This window comes from Podarcis gaigeae (assembly GCF_964106915.1).
Source record: "Podarcis gaigeae genome assembly, chromosome: 13".
NCBI classification, from domain to species: Eukaryota; Metazoa; Chordata; class Lepidosauria; order Squamata; family Lacertidae; genus Podarcis; species Podarcis gaigeae.
The window spans coordinates 38794330-38811681 of NC_139689.1; the positions used below are offsets into that span (position 1 = coordinate 38794330).

Consider the following 17352-nt stretch of genomic DNA (forward strand, 5'->3'; position numbering starts at 1 on the left):
CTACATAAAGTCTGGTTCTTGTGTGGCTGGCTGAGGCATTTCATACAGATCAGCTGATGCATTTTTTTAAAAATAAAGAAAACAAGTGTGTATTGAAAAGTCAGAGCAACTGTGCTAGATGCGTGCTAGATTTCGCAGTCTGCAACATGATCATTCTATATAGGCAGAGATGGGGCACCTGTGGACCTCCAGATGTTGTATTCAGATTCCTGCCGGTTGCTTAGTCATGGGTGGGAGTTGTAATCTCAACAACAGCTGGAGGGGGGCTGGTTCCCCATCTCTACAGTGTCAGGCTCTAAACCCCCACTCGATACCCAGTGGTGTAGCGTGGGCTGCCAGTGTCCGGGGACGTGTGGAAGGGGGGCTAGGGAGGAAAATGGGCAGAGTACACATAAGAAGAGTTGTTCTGTTATCTGGAGAGATCACTTCCTGGTTCACATGGGGAAGCTGTTTTCCAGGAGCCCAGCAAGAGAACCACACAGCTTTATTGAGGCAACACATGGTGTTGAAATTTTGGCCCCCTAACAATTTTGCACTCTGGACAACTGCCCCTGTGCCCCCCTATGCTACGCCACTGCCCACCCCACCCCAAGCTTAAGATGCCACAGTTGTCTGCAGTGCCGTTCAGTCGCCAGGTTTGCTGGTAGAATGGATTTATATGGAAATGATTAGGACAGTGTTTCTTGGGTTGCTTTTGGACTATAGTTCCCATCATCCCTGGCCACTGGTTCTGCTTGCTAGGGATGATGAGAGTTGTAGTCCATCAACAGCTGGAGACCGAAGGTTGGGAAACACTGGACTTAGGAGAATGTTTCCGAGAGAGACAAGCCCCAAACTTTTTGGAATCCACAAACCCAGCTTCAGCCCTCCACTGCTTCAAACTCATTTGTCTTAAAGATGGTGTTTTTATCCAGTTTTATTGATGTCACGGTTTTGTTTTGTTTTAGCAGCAGCTTCAAGTTCCAAACCTATTGCAGAGAGAGAACACCTTCCGGCCCCCTCCCCTCCCCCACTCGTGCTGGGCGGGTTGGTACCCAAGCAATTGGGGGGGAGGTATATGGCTTCTCCAAAAAAAAGGGGGACAGAGGTTTAGGAAGCAGGGCTGTTTTTCCTGTTTTGTTCCCCTCCCCACTTTCATTTCACACACTTTTTATATTATTAAAATAAATAAATAACCCAAAAAAACCAACCCAACCATAAACAGGACAGAATCTCAATAAACGAGAGGACGGACAAAGACAAAATGACGAATGGACGTGCGTTTTGGGTGGGTGGGGGCATAGAAGGAGGGCAAGGACGGGGAAAACAGAACACCTTTTGACATTCCAAAGAAGAAGAAATTCCGGGGCGGGGCGGGAGGGCGGGGAGAGAAGCAGGGAGAAAGAGCGACACGAGCAGGACTTTTATAAGACAAAACTAGGACACCTGGGTTCTCTGAACAGGCACTCCCCCAGCTTAAATCTGGGAACCAGCCCGCCTACCCAAACCAGGCGGGAGGCAACCATGCAAGCTACAGAAGAACTAAATTAACAAAGTTTGGGGAAGGAGGGGGGAAGAGAGACACTGTTACCCCCATACACTTACACACACACACACACACACGAACAGTCCAGAATCAGTTGACTACGCTGGGAGTTCAGGGAGGCCCCAATCCAGTTTAAAGGAGGAGCAAAACATGGGCTCCAAACTTTGTCCATTGTGGAGCCTTTTGTGGTGACTACAGGCCACCTAATCCGCGCTGAGAAATGCCGCGGCCATTTTTCAGCATGGGCGGGCACAGTCGGACGCGACTGGCAGTGCCCCCCGCCTTAACCCTCTCTTTGTCTGTTGCCCCTCTGGGCAGAGTAGCCAGGGCAGGAAAGCCCCAAGGTCTCCCCCTGCCCCTCATGCAGACTGGAGCAAAGGATCCCGCGTGCATTCTCGCAAAATGGGAGGACCTTTTCCCTCTCTGCCCCCCAACGAGTCAGCAGAAGGAAACACTCTTACCTCATCCAAGAGGCCTATTGTGACGAGAGAAAGCAAAGAACAGAGAGGGAGCCCAGAATATTCCCTCTACCCCACCACACAAAAAAACATCCACATTCCCCAGCAGAGGGTAAACAGTCACTTTGTCCAAAATTCACAGCTAGGAAGAGAGCGAAATCCCATACTTGGGATTGGGGAGGGAGAGGGGAGAAGGTTAAATCTGGAAACCTGTCAAAGAATGTTCCTCCTGCCCTTCCTGGAGTCTCTGTTGCTTTTGCTGTCAAAACTCCCAACAGAGCAGTCGCCTGGCCCACAGGTGTGTTTTGTGAAGGGGGCACCTGTTGGATTCCTGCCTGCCATGCAACTTGTTGAAAAGGTACGGGACCTCCGCCGGAAAACAAGAAGGTGGCGCGCCCGAGCCTGACCCTTCTTAGCAAAGACTCCCAAAACATGCATGTCACCGACTGCCACCTCCCCTCCCTCCCCGGTGTAAAAAGGACGAGGGGGGGAAAGGGGAATGTCTTTCCGCTCTAGACGCCCAGCACGCACAATTCCTGCCCCGCGTGGAGAATGCTCCTTGGTGGCTGCCTTTATGGCTTTGGAAAAAAATAAATAAGATGCAACAGGCAGCGGTTTCCTGGGGGATCGAAGAAGGGCAGAATCTCACACCCCACCATATCAGGCGTCCCCGCTTCCCTTTGCTGACAGTTCCTGTGGGGTGGGGTCGGAGGAAACAACAGTCCAGAAAGTTCCGAGGCTGAGCGCACATCACTGGAACCCTAAAGAAAGGAAAGGAAAATTGATGTTGGTTTCTTTGCTGCTCCTCCTTCTCCCCCTGAACGCCACCCACATTTTAGTCTAGGTTGGGCATAATGGGAGAGAGACAAAAGGGGAGGTACCTTTTAGAGAGCAGCATTTGGGATAGGATGGAACTGGGAGTTCGGCTGGTAGGGATGGGAGCCCGTGGCCCTCCAGGTGCCGTTGGACGACAACTCCCATCATCCACTGGCCATGCCAGCTGGGGATGATGGGCATTGGAGTACAACAACATGTAAGAGGGCCACAGACGCCCCATCCCTGCTCTGAACAGTGATATTGCTTCTCTAATTATTGGAATTTGTATACTGCTTTAACTGTGGTTTCAGTGTGGTTTAGTTTAGTTTTGGGTGTGTGTTAGAAACAGGTTGGTACAGTGGTACCTTGGTACTCAAATGCCTTGGCTCCCGAACAAATCGGTTCCCAAACACTGCAAACCCGGAAGTGAGTGTTCTGGTTTGCGAACGTTTTTCAGAAGCCAAAAATCCGACACGGCTTCTGATTGGGTGGAGGAAGCTCCTGCAGCCAATCGGAAGCCACGCTTTGGTTTTTGAACCATTCCGGGAGTCGAACGGAATCCGGGAACAGATTAAGTTCAAGAACCAAGGTACCACTGTATTATTGATGGCATCTGTCTTCTCAAAAGACAGTGAAATGTGCCTCCGAGGGTGAAGTCAAACTGTTGGAGAATCACAGCACCAGCTGTGGCTGCAGAGACTGGTATGGCTGACGGTATGGCTGAGAAGTGTACAAGAACCAACATATTTACACATCCTCTGTCTATCTCTCAGCGCAGGTAATCCACCTGGGTTGTGCTGGACTTGTTAGCATCTGTCTGTCTCAAGGGAAATGGGAGTGTGCCTCTGGGAGTCAAGTCAAACCGCTGAGTTAACAGCACCCAAAGTCACCTTCCCGGAGCACAAGCCTGGGCAGGGTGCATGGAAGTCCTGGGCCGCCCAGATGACAAGTTCCCCCCTTGCCCTGGCCTCCCTAATGTGGTCCAAAGGAGAGCAGAGCAAAACGTTTGGCACCAAGAGTTGCCAGAAGGTGCCATCCCACCCTCTTAGGGACTTCCACTCTGGATTTGTGTAGGGTTTAGTCCTTAGTGGTTGGCATTGAAGGGGGGGGGGGAATCCTACAAATCCCATATAAACATAATCCACAATATAAGAAAATGAAAGGACCATCCAACCAGATCTCTAGGTGTTTTAGGTAAAGGTAAAGGGACCCCTGACCATTAGGTGCAGTCGTGGCCGACTCTGGGGTTGCAGCGCTCATGTTGCTTTATTGGCCGAGGGAGCCGGCATACAGCTTCCGGGTCATGTGGCCAGCATGACTAAGCCGCTTCTGGCGAACCAGAGCAGTGCACGGAAATGGCGTTTACCTTTCCCCCGGAGTGGTACCTATTTATCTACTTGAACTTTGACGTGCTTTTGAACTGCTAGGTTGGCAGGAGCAGGGACCGAGCAACGGGAGCTCACGCAGTGGCGGGGATTCGAACCGCTGACCTTCTGATTGGTAAGTCCTAGGCTCTGTGGTTTAACCCACAGCGCCACCCGCGTCCTGATTGTGGCATTTGGTTTCTTAAAACCAAATGCCTTCCTTACTGTAAATAAACTAGAGCTTTCTTAAGTTACCCAGGCATGTTCCCAGTTAGACAAAAAAGTAGGGATTGAAAGCGTTAGTACAGCAACGTGATCTTGAAAAACCCACGGTGAGCAAGGGGACAGGATTCTTGGGTGGGCCAAATTTCCATTCCAAAATTAAAACCTCATTTATCAAATGGGCAGCTTGTGAGGTGACAAATGAAGACCTCTGTGTATGTTTGTTTTTTTAAAATAAAAACCTAAGTGGGGCAAAGTGTTACTGCAGGTGGAGCAATGCAGCCAATAGCCCTCCCTTGGCCACAGGCCTGTTTTGACCTGCTCAAAGTGGGGAGGGGAGGGGCTTCAGAGGAGCTGTAAAAGAGCTGCCTTTGACTCCCTCAGGTGGTCAAAGGGGGGAACCGCAAGCAAACTGAGTGACCAAGGTACTGGTATTATTATTATTATTATTATTATTATTATTATTATTATTATTATTATTACAGTCGTACCTTGGTTTTCCAACAGCTTAGTTCTCAAATGTTTTGGCTCCCGAATGCCACAACTGTTCCGGTTTGCAAGCTACTTTTGGAACCTGAATATCTGAAGGGGCTCATGCCGCTTCCGATTGGCTGCAGGAGCTTCCTGCAGCCAATCAGAAGCTACGCTTTGGTTTCCAAACGTTTTGGAAATTGAGCTGTCTTCCGGAATGGATTCTGTTTGACTTCAGAGGTACGACTGTATTATTATTATCATCACCATCACCATTATTATTATTTATTGAATTTATATACAGTGGTATCTCAGGTTAGATACGCTTCAGGTTACATACACTTCAGGTTACAGACTCCGCTTACCCAGAAATAGTACCTTGGGTTAAGAACTTTGCTTCAGGATGAGAACAGAAATCGTGCTCCGGTGGCGTGGCAGCAGTGGGAGGCCCCATTAGCTAAAGTGGTGCTTCAGGTTAAGAACAGTTTCAGGTTAAGTATGGATCTCCGGAACGAATTAAGTACTTAACCCGAGGTACCACTGTACCACCCTATTCCCAGAGGTCTCTGGGCGGTTCACAGAACAAAACCAAAATATAAAACCACAAAATATAGAATCAAAATAAAAACAGTTCGGTGGTTCAGTGCAGGTTTTTTTTTTTTGCCCCTTAAAAAAAAAAAGTAACCAGGGAAGCATCTCCAAATTGCACTAAAGTTATGACTTGTGGGTACATTTCTCTCTCCCCCGCCCCCGCTGCCATGCCCCCTTCTGCCATAGGTACTCACAGTCCCTGGTGGCAAAGGGCTGGTGGTGGTTGCCTTAGTCCGATTGAACGCTTTCTACTACGATGCTGGGTTTGTCCCGCGCTGGAGGATTCTTGTTAATGTAGCTGTTCAAAGTCTTCTCCTGAAGAAGGGAAGAGGAGGAAGTGTTCAAAGGAGCAAACGGGATGCTCTCAGCTCCCACCATGATCCAAAACCCCACTGACAGCATTTTGAAGCCACCAGCCTTGCCCTCTAACCACTGGATGCTACTCCTTTGCCTGCTTTTCCCAGAGAGGACCGAGGCGTCCTTGCTCTCCCGTTGTGACCCAGCAGATCACACCCCTGGCTTTTCAACGCCACGCCCCCACTTCCTCTAAGCCAGTGTCTCCCAAACTTGGGTTTCCAGCTGATTTTGCACTACAACTCCCATCATCCCTAGCTAGCAGGGATGATGGGAATTGTAGTTCCTGCTCTCGCTGCAATGCGAGACTCACCTCCACTAGCTGGTGCCAGTGCTCGATGGGTTTGCGTGGGTTTGCCAGCATCTCGGCCCAGTGGTCCCTCCCGGGTGCGTCTGCGTCGCTGCCCACTCTGCACATCCCGATGACCTCGTTGTGCCCAATGCTGTGGAATAATAGAATCATAAAGATTGCAGAAGGGGCCACGAGGGTCATCTAGTCCAACCCCCTGCAATGTGGGGGATCTTTTGCCCAACGTGGGACTCAAACCCACGACCCTGAGATGAAGAGTCTCATGCTCCACCAACTTAGAGAAGAGGATGAGCAATGAATAGGGTGGGGAAGGGGGCACGATGGGACTTCAGCATTGCGGCGCGTGTGTTATAAATCAGTTTAACTTATTTACATTGGGCTGTAACCAAGGCTGGTCCTATTCAGAGTACCAAAATAACTGAATCTAAGTCATTAGCGTCAATGGGCTTCCTCTGGGTAGAACTAGCATTGCAATCTTGGGACTGGGGATGGAGAAAGACTATTAAGGCAATTTTTTAAAAAAGCTTGCTATGCCCCTTCCCCACTTAAAGAATTAATAGTTTAAGATGGGGATGAGGAACTCCTCCAGATGTTTCCAGACTTCCCATCATCCCTGACCGCTGGCCAGTCTGGCTGGGGCTGATGAGAGCTGCAAGTTCCCCATCTCTGCAGTAAGAAATGGTTGTGGCTGTGGGCAGCGGGCTGGCGACACAAGGAAAGCTTGCTTTGTGCAAACGAGCCAGACTCTCGTCTCTGATTCAGCACTGCAAGGCTCCTATGCAGAAATAACATCGAAGCAGCTCTTAAAAAACAACAATACCTGCCACACTAACGTTTTCCTTTCAAGGTCAAGGAGAAGAGGATGGAACCGAGGCATCCGGGCTCCCAGACTCCCATTCTGTGCTCTGCTTCCCATCCCTCGAGAGAAGCAAGGAATCCTGGCACTCAGCCCCCTCCCCTCATTTAAAAGCCCCCACTCGCCTTGCAGAGAACTCAGCTCCCATTTTTGCACAGTCAGAGCAGGAATTCCAGCATTCCTGTAGGTTGCACTGCCTTTCCTGAGAAGTGGGGGCCCTCCCTTGAACCCCCTGCATCTTGCCATTCACTAGACACCAGATTCCTCCCAGGAGAACCTGGTCTGAATTTTCCACACCCCTTTTGGAAGAAGCAGAAATCTCAGCTCTTCCTCTAGCTTGCGCTGCCTTTTCCTGAGAAGCCGGACGTCTTCTCTTGCTGCCTCTTGTACCGCACATCATGCCATTCCCTGGCCTAGGAAAACTGGGTCTCTGCCTCCAGTGTGGTGTAGTGGTTAAGAGCGGCAGACTTGTAATCTGGGGAACCCTGTTCGCGTCTCCGCTCCTCCACATGCAGCTGCTGGGTGACCTTGGGCCAGTCACACTTCTCTGAAGTCTCTCAGCCCCACTCACCTCACAGAGTGTTGTGGGGGAGGAAGAGAAGGGAGAATGTTAGCCGCTTTGAGACTCCTTCAGGTAGTGATAAAGCTGGATATCAAATCCAAACCCCTCCTCCTCCTCCACGTGTGGTCCTGGTTCCTAGTGTCCCCTTTGCCAGAGCCCTTAAGACCCCACACATCCCTTTGGTCAGAGCTAAGAATCCCAGAGTTGCCTTATTTTGGCAGGATAGCAAAGAAACACAGTGGGAATCACCGCTGCCCAGAAGAGACTCATCTGCTGAATGGAGAAAAGAGGGACTTAGGGGCAGAGTGCGCACCTGTGTGCGTTGTGCCTCACCAGTCATAATCCATGACCGCCAGGGTGATGCTGACATGCTCCATGCTGTCTTGGGGGATGTCAAAGACGAGGGCCTCGTTGTAACTGGGGTTGAGCGTGTTCTTCTTGATAGACGTCTTGCGCTTCTTCAACCGCCTTCCTTCACACATGAGGGATGCCTTGACATAAGGATCTGGAGAGAGGAGGCTGATGGAATTATGGGAGAAGCAGACCAGGCCCGGCCCATGCTGCCTACTTGCCACCGTTCTCCCCATTCCTGCTTTTGGATGCTGCCCCAAGATATGCTTGGCCTTTCCGGTTGCTGGGCAGTCCCAGGAAGTGCTCCCCAGTCCCATCAGAGATGACCTCTAGCGGTTGGGGAACAGCGCCTGCCAATTGTTTTTGCTCCAATGCTTGGATGCCCGAGATGGGATGTGACACTTGGGTGAGGGTCAGTGGGTACAACCTCGTCCAACTCCATACAACTGTGTTTTCCGGGAGAGAGAAGGGGGACTTCAGTACACCTGAAGGAGCGTCTCCACCCCCATCGTTCAGCGCGGACACTGAGGTCCAGCTCCGAGGGCCTTCTGGTGGTTCCCTCCCTGCAACAAGTAATGTTACAGGGAACCAGGCAGAGGGCCTTCTCAGTGGTGGCGCCCACTCTGTGGAACGCCCTCCCATCAGATGTCAAGGAAATAAACAACTGACTTTCAGAAGACATCTGAAGGCAGCCCTGTTTAGGGAAGTTTTTAATGCTTGATGTTTTATTGTGTTTTTAATATTCTGTTGGGAGCCACCCAGAATGGAAACCCAACCAGATGGGCAGGGTATTATTATTATTATTTGTCAGGACTGCCGCTAGGTCCCAGCTCACAGAGGACCAACGCCCAGTGGATATTATATACAAAAGTCTTTATTGAAGTTTAGTTTCCATTTTCAAGCTCTGGGCGCGCAGGCCCACGTCTTAACGCTAGACCGGCTAAGTCCCCTCTGACTCACTGCTCCACCCACACCAGTTTAAGATTCTAGCCCGGCTCCACCTCTTGCGCTGCTCTTTCCTGCGTTGGGTCCTTCTGCCCTCTGGGGTTCCCTCCTTCCTGGACTCCTCTGACGCGGAGCCTCCTGAGTCTTGCCCCTCCCTCCGGCGGGCTTTAGGACCTGGCTCCCTTCCCGGGCTCCCCGCTGTGCCGCGCTCCTGTACATTTGAACTTGGCGCGCGCGCCCAGCCGGTGACTTTCCTTCTGACCGTTTCCCCGCTTCCTGATGTGGGTGTTGCCAAACCTGACTCCTCTCCTCCCTCTGGTGGTGAGGACACTGGTCCCGACTCCTGGGACTCCCCCTCCCCACTGCGCTCTGGTGGAGACGCTGGCCCTGATCTCCAGCTGCTGTTCAGAGACTCCCCGCTGGCCCCTCCCTCTTGAGGTTTCTCCCTTGGAATCTCCCTTGCTCTGGCCACCGGCGCTCCCTTCTGTGAGTCCTCCGATTCGCTAGAGAGGCTTGTGGAATAACTCTGGCCACTGTCACTGCCTGCGCCCCCCTCGTACTCCTCCTCCTCACTCTCCATTTGCTCCCCCTCCTGTGTCTCTCCTTCTGAACCCCTGACATTATTATTATTAATGCTGCGTGCTGAAAACCTACTTGCCCCCAGAATATTTCAGGTCTACACCTCTCCCCAAGCACTGAGGCCCAGCCTGCCAGAGCCAATTTCACATTTTATGACTTTCAAAGTCCACCCCTCTATGTCAACTACACAAAGGCTGCTTGCAGCAACTACCATAGAGATGCAACCGTGTTCTTGGTAGCATCCATTTGCTTCTCACCAACCATACAGCCACCTTTTGTGTCCTGCCTTCTTCCTATTAATAGACCCCGAATCCTGCCTTATCCCACTACAGGACCACCCTTACAGTAGACACAGTTCTATCCACCTCACCCACCATGTGTCACCCTGCTAAAACCTAGCCAAGGGGAGGGCAGCTATCAGGCTGGTGTGACCTATTTTTTCCAGGAGCTCCAAAGTCTACCAATCAGGTCCAGGTGCAAAACAGTGCCTCAGACGGGTGGACACACATACACAGAAATAAGAAACAGGGTGCCTCTGAGCACATGCTCAGTCCAGGAGGTTGTTTTCAGCCCTGGAAGGGATAGGCCTAGCTAGACATGGCATTAAACATATCCTTGCATTTCACATGAATGGTTTTTTGTAATGCAAATAGCAGCTGCTGGAGTGGTGGTGAACAATTATTGTATTATAGCAGGCACCATTAGGCGGATTACAAAAGGAAGCTTTGGAGGGGTGATTTCCTTCAGCAGCACAACAAGGAAGGAAACGGTTGAACTTCCTGTCTCCTCCTGCTGTAATCTCTTAAGCATCAACACCCAGCCCCACAGCTGCTATTTGCCTTTTTTTTAATGCGACCATAAAATGCAAAGACATTATTTCATTTCATTTAACATCACATGCTGTTTGTCCCTGAGCTCACACATCCTTTCGCACACAAAAATCGCTCCTGGTCCCCCCACCCGCTGCCATTTGTGGGGGGGAAGAGCTGTGTTGTTTCTGCTGCTGTTAAACCACCCTGGTCAACTTACTGCAAATAAGCCACAGACTGATCACCGGATCCCAATACACTATTGGTGCCTCTCTATCCTAGCTGCCAAATGTATTTCAACACCACAAGCTCCTTTTCAGCATTACTGTATTTTTTTTCTCCTCATCTTACTTGCCCATATTTTTCTCCTGCCTCCAAGCCCTTTCCCTTTCTGGGGTCCCTTGCTGAGCCCCACTGTAGGGCTCCACTGCTTGATTCAATCCGAACGTGTTTAAGCCTCCAACCACACAGTGGATTGGCCAACATACCAGCCAACACATGGGACTGGTCAACACATTTTCCCGCCTAAAGCGAAGAAAAAGACGGCGTGTGTTACACTTCCATAAATAGAAGCTGACTCCGTGACTCCGTGACACACAGGGAGACAGCGATGTCCCCCAACACCTCGCCCCTGCTGCCCCTGCCAGCACCTGCCGCCTGTGACACCCACCTCACTCAGCCTAATGATAGGGCCGGCCCTGCTACAGCCCTTCTTCCCCCATGGCTTCCCCGCCGGCTCACCAGAAAATCCAGTCAGATCCATGGCTTTGAGGTTGGTGGCCTTGATGATGGTGACTGTGAGGCGCCCAGCGGTGGGCAAGTAACAGAGAGAGAAATTCAGCTCCCCCAAATCCGCTTTTTCCTGTGAGATGGGAGAAGATGAAGAAGAAAACAACGTGGTCAGTAAAAGTATCTGGGGGAGAAGGAAATCCCAGCATAGAGGAGGCCGCCTTGCTGGAATCTGGCAGCATCAGTCAATATGGTGGCTGAGAGGCATGATATACAGTCGTACCTTGGCAGTCGAACGGAATCCGTTCCGGAAGTCTGTTCGACTTCCAAAACATTCGGAAACCAAGGTGCAGCTTCCGATTGGCTGCAGGAAGCTGCATCGAACGTTCGGGTTCCAAGGAACGTTCACAAACTGGAACACTCACTTCTGGGTTTGTGGTGTTCAGGAGCCAAAATGTTCGACTCACAAGGCAGTTGACTTCCGAGGCACGGCTGTATAATATAAAATAATGGGTTTGTCCTACTCAGAGCAGACCCATTCAGTGATTTCTATAGGCTTACTCTGAGTAAAACCTAGTTGGCTACAACCCAATATTTTAATATTTTATCATTGTGAGCAGCCCAGAGAAACCATGTTATTAGGCATCCAGTAAAATGCTGAATAATGAAGAGTAAAGGCTTTCAGATGGAACCTCCAGTGGCATAACAGGTTAAGTGTATCTGGTTGTTAACCTGAAGGTGGTGCTTCGAGCTTACCCAGGGACATCTGTGGGCAGGATTCCTGTATTGCAGGGGTTGGACTAGATGACCCCTGGGGTCCCTTCCAACTCTACAATTCTGTGATTCTGTGACCTGGTCCAAAGTTGCGCTGTTGTGTATGTGTGTCATGTGCTCCTTAAAACCAGGCCCGGTCAATGGTCTGGCTGCAGCATTGCACAGTTGTGCACCATTCAACAATATGACAAAATGTCATATCGGAAACTAACATAACCCCCCTCATATACCCAATTAATTGTATCATTAATACATTGCCCATCTGATATAAGCCACATGGCAAGCCCCAAATCAGAGCATGTTGTAGGCTTTGTTTCAAACTGCTCTTATCTGAGTTATACCTGATTTATTCAGAATATTCATAATTACTATAATGAATCTGTTATCACCAATGCATTCCCTCGAGTGGCCCCTTTTCCTCATGCTGTCAATGGGCATTTGTTTACTTATATTATCCAATCTCTCAAATACATACATATATAAATACATATATGCTACTTAGCATCTTCCCTACAATGCAAGAAGAACAAGCTTGGCACATTTATTCTCCTTCTGCAAAAAGGTAGTCAAGGAAAATCTGTGCAGCCACACAATCCTCAGGAGAGACATACACAAGGAACACACCATATTTCATAATAATGTTGGAATCAACTGGATTTCGCCAAATTTCACATTACAAGTTACAACCTTATGGATACAAACCTGATGGAATATTGCTGGTTTTCTTTAAAAGCTTTAACAGCCCTAACGCGTGTGTGTATTTGGAAGGGAATGTTGCTTCAAAAATCTAACCAACATTTGCATTAGGAAAAGCACCATGGAAAACAAAATCTCAGAACAAAGAATTTCAGTGTTCCAAAGATGGGCTGGGGAGGAAATATAATAAATTTCATTTCCTCTGAAGCAGAAAAGGCGAGAGTATCAGCACACAGGCATACCGTACTTTTCCGTGTATAAGACTATGGGGTTTTTTTTTTACTAAAAAATGAGGTTTAAAATAGGGGGTCGTCTTATACATGGGTAGTGCCTAGGGGTGACGTGGGATTGGTTGAGGCCACGAACCGGAGATGGTCTGCAGCATGTTACTGGTGTCTGTGGCAAGGGGTGGTGTTGATTGGGTGTTAGCGTTGTTGGTCAGGCAGGTGATTTTCTGGGTCACCCTCCCCAAAAAAGCTCAACAACTCTGGGCAATCTCTCCCCATTTTCTTAATTTTCAGTCCCCCAAAATAGCAGGCGTATTATACACGGGGGCTTCTTATACACAGAAAAGTACGGTATTTCCCAATGTAGTTGGAATTCAAATACCAACATGGATCTTGGAATTCTGCTGGGATGAACAGATACCCTGGACTCTGCTGGTGTCAATTTCTATCCCAGGTTATTATCACCTGGGGAAAGCGTTTTAAAAGCAGCTGCGGTGCACAAATGAGAGAGGGAGGGAGGGAGGGAGGGAGGGAGGGAGGGAGAAATCAGAAGGCTAGGAGCAGATCATCTTTCATAAGTTGAAAGATCTGTGTACCAAGACCACAAAGAGCGCAGGTGAAATTGACAAGATGGTAGACAGCTAATGCCAATTTCACATCCGCAGGCAAGATGATTTGCTGCTGCTCTTTGCGACCTTCTTGTTCGGGGATGGGGGATGCTAACACACACACACAAACACAGATTCTGTGCAGATACTCAGTGGGTGACCAAGACATGGAGTATCTGTGAGTATCACACACCAGGGTTGGAACAGAAATATATGTTTGTGCGTGTACATGCATGTGCGTGTATTAAACACACACACACACAGACTCTATGAGTACGGAGGGCCTAGTGAGTCATTGCATAATTAGCGCTGAATTTTCAAGGATCAGCTGCTGTGTTTGATGGCGTGCATATATATATACACATATGTTCAGAAACTCTGCAGATATTTGAGACCTTGTCCCCAGGGTGGCTGTTCTTTCCCAAGAAGGATGAGCGCGGCAACATGGTGAGAAGGAAAAGGCCTCCTCTGATCAGTGGCCCCTTAGGCCTACTTTTCACTGAGGTGGCAAATTGTATCATCGTCATCATCAATTTATGAGCCTCCTCCTACACCATCGTCTGGGTTCTATTACAACACACTAGAAAAGGCAGCTTCCAGTGAACATCTCAGAGAGAAGACTAGGGAAGGACCCTTCTCCCCCAAATCCAGGGTTTTTGGCGGGGAGGGAATATTTTCATACAGAGAAGAGGACACACTCATCCAAGTCCCCACCCCAGCAATGCTTCAGGGGAAATCTAGTCTTTAATATTCCTCACGAGCCAGAATCTTGTTGACAGTGCTCCTTGGAGCCTAACTTTCCTGCTGAGGCTGGTTATCTAAAACCCACTTATGCATTCAGTCTAAATATTGCATCCATATAGAAAATTACATGTCAGGCACAGTAGGATTCTGACCTGTCTCCTCGGCATCCAGCTTACTCTGAGCGTGACCTGCGAAAAACATGCTGCAGCGTGAATTGCTCCTGATCAGGATACTCCATTCCAACGCCATTTCCATATTGTTGTGAGTTTCCCCTCCTGGCATTTTCTCTGAAGATTTGTCATAATTTGTTTTGCATTTCTGAAAACACTGGGTTTTCTCCAGACTTGCCAATATCTCCCCTGGTGGTGCAATTTTGCCTACATAAAGATGTCAGGGGCCACATTAGGCTTCTGGTCCTGAGGTTCCCCACCCTGGCGCTACGTTGGGCTGGTTCATCTCTCAGTCATGAGGTACTCATGTGGAATTAAGTCCTCACGGACGATTTGCCACGGAACGTTTCCCTTGATGTCCGCCAGCACGTTTTGGCAAAGATGGTACATCTGTTTGGCAGTTAGGGCAGCCGTTCCCAATTGGTGGTCCACCGGGGGGGGGGGGGACGGACGCCTGTGGCCCCATTCACATAACAAAAACTACCACTGAGATTTCAAAATATTCAAAAGTAGGGGGGGGGTCCATGGCTTGGGTTTTGAAAAACAGGGGGTCCACAATACAGTGGTACCTCGGGTTACATACGCTTCAGGTTACAGACGCTTCAGGTTACAGACTCCGCTAACCCAGAAATAGTGCTTCAGGTTAAGAACTATGCTTCAGGATGAGAACAGAAATCGTGCTCCAGCGGTACGGCAGCAGCAGGAGGCCCCATTAGCTAAAGTGGTGCTTCAGGTTAAGAACAGTTTCAGGTTAAGAACGAACCCCCAGAACAAATTAAGTTCTTAACCTGAGGTACCACTGTACTTAGCTAATTGGGAACCACGGGCCTAAAGACATCCTCAGGAACCATGCCCATTGCAGGCCTGGACCCGGCAACCCCGGTTACAAAAGGCCAGGATTTCAACTGTGCCTCCCTGGCTCTTGGCTGTGGAGGGCTGCATTTGGGTTGCTGGCATGAGGCATCTCCCTGAAGGAGACAGGGAAAATGTTGAAGAGACAGTGCCGGTGGACAGTTTTGCTAGCGGCCAGTCTTCCAGCTACCGGTGTTTGGAGTCCTGCACGCTCTTGGAATAAAATAAAACCTTACTGCCCCAGCTTAGGGCATCGATGCACATATCTCAGGCCTTGTCTAAATCAAGGTGGTGTTTCTCACTGATTCATTCCTCTCTGCCGCCTCTGCTTCTTCTCCAACTATCCTTCTTTTTTTTTTTTTTTTGCTTTGGGCCCATCCGTGCCCTGTCATGCTCCCCCACCCCGGCCGCCGCCAGTGCTCTCTCGCTCTGCCTTTCTTTCTCTTAGCCTCAGGCCCCTTTGGGATTTGGCCTGAACAACGGCCAGCAAAGCCCTCGCTTGCCCCAGAACAAGTGAGTTGGCAAAGCAGGCCGGAGCGGGGGCAAGGGGGGGCGAGGAAGGAGGGGGGGGGAAAGGCTTCATTAATATTGATGCGGCTGCAAATGGGATCGAGCTGGTAAAAGGGTATGAAATATTCACGCAGGAAACAACACGCTGCCTGGTAAGACCGGGAGTCTTGGCATCCTCTGGTTGCCCCTCTACCAAATAGCTCAGGTTCCTGGCCTCCCCCTCCTCTGATACCAGACATTATTTATGGTGGGGTGAGGGGTGTTCAGGGCTCACCTGTGTTAAGGGATTGGAGAACCACAGGAAGTTTCTCCAGTGGGATTGTCTCTCTGGACACCCCACCAGAAATTAGGCTTGCATGCCCACTTTTTCATTTCCTGGCAAGGGCCATTGTGCTTTTTAGCAACCCTATTAGCAGGTGGGAATGCCACAGGTGCTGTTTCCACCACCAAACGCCTGTGGTTCAGAAGCCATCGGTTCACTTTCTTCCTGTCATGCAGCTGTGGTGTTTGTGTGTGTTTGTGCAGAAACTTTGCTGTAGAGTCTTTTCAGTCACAGGATGAGTTTGGCCAACATTCTTCTTCTTCTTCGGCTCATAGTCGAGTAAGATTGTCTTCCATAAACACGGTTTTAACTGTGAGTCCGTAAGTGACTGTGGAGGCCCATTCTGGATCCACACATCCTTCCACAGTGGGGACATTGGTTTCCGGGTGGGAGTTGATCACGGTGTGGATTTGCCAAGCGTGCTTTCCTCCTAGCACGTTTGGCCAACATACGCTATCCAGGGCAAGGCAATATCTGGTTTCCAATATATCACCAGCTAAACATTGCAATACAGTGGTACCTCTGGTTACGTACTTAATTCGTTCTGGAGGTTTGTTCTCAACCTGAAACTGTTCTTAACCTGAAGCACCACTTTAGCTAATGGGGCCTCCCGCTGCCTCTGCACGATTTCTGTTCTCATCCTGAAGAGTTCTTAACCCGAGGTAATATTTCTGGGTTAGTGGAGTCTGTAACCTGAAGTGTATCTAACCTGAAGTGTATGTAACCCGAGGTACCACTGTATATCATGATGTCTGAAATAAGGATGGAGCTATGTATTGGCTGGCTTCACGACTTTCCCCCACATTGTGATTTTTACACAGCATGTGCAACATAGAATCATAGAATCATAGAGTTGGAAGAGACCACAAGGGCCATCGAGTCCAACCCCCTGCCAAGCAGGAAACACCATGAGAGCACTCCTGACATATGGTTGTCAAGCCTCTGCTTAAAGACCTCCAAAGAAGGAGACTCCACCACACTCCTTGGCAGCAAATTCCACTGTCAAACAGCTCTTACTGTCAGGAAGTTCTTCCTAATGTTTAGGTGGAATCTTCTTTCTTGTAGTTTGGATCCATTGCTCCGTGTCCGCTTCTCTGGCGCAGCAGAAAACAACCTTTCTCCCTCCTCTATGTGACATCCTTTTATATATTTGAACATGGCTATCATATCACCCCTTAACCTCCTCTTCTCCAGGCTAAACATGCCCAGCTCCCTTAGCCGTTCCTCATAAGGCATCGTTTCCAGGCCTTTGACCATTTTGGTTGCCCTCCTCTGGACACGTTCCAGTTTGTCAGTGTCCTTCTTGAACTGTGGTGCCCAGAACTGGACACAGTACTCCAGGTGAGGTCTGACCAGAGCAGAATACAGTGGCACTATTACTTCCCTTGATCTAGATGCTATACTCCTATATGATTTGCGATATATTGCCAGGTGATGATAAACCTGTACCTGGGCTTTGCCCCTTTAGGCAGCAGGTGAAGACTCGCATCATGCAGCCTGTTCCCCT

The 17352-nt window shown here is 49.5% G+C and overlaps 1 protein-coding gene across 3 annotated transcripts in view; it reads right to left on the minus strand.

The window, feature by feature from the left end:
* Positions 1-898: 898 nt before the first annotated feature.
* Positions 899-17352, minus strand: part of SYT3 (synaptotagmin 3) — a 55286-nt gene continuing 38832 nt past the window's right edge. For all 3 annotated transcript variants that reach the window (XM_083709512.1, XM_083709513.1, XM_083709514.1), the window contains exons 6-10: positions 10955-11075; positions 7863-8034; positions 6115-6244; positions 5642-5762; positions 899-2744 (exon numbers count right to left, since the gene is read on the minus strand). In XM_083709512.1, coding sequence (XP_083565638.1) covers positions 5676-5762; positions 6115-6244; positions 7863-8034; positions 10955-11075 — 510 coding nt within the window. In that variant the 3' untranslated portion in view covers positions 899-2744; positions 5642-5675. The remainder of the gene's footprint in view (positions 2745-5641; positions 5763-6114; positions 6245-7862; positions 8035-10954; positions 11076-17352) is intronic.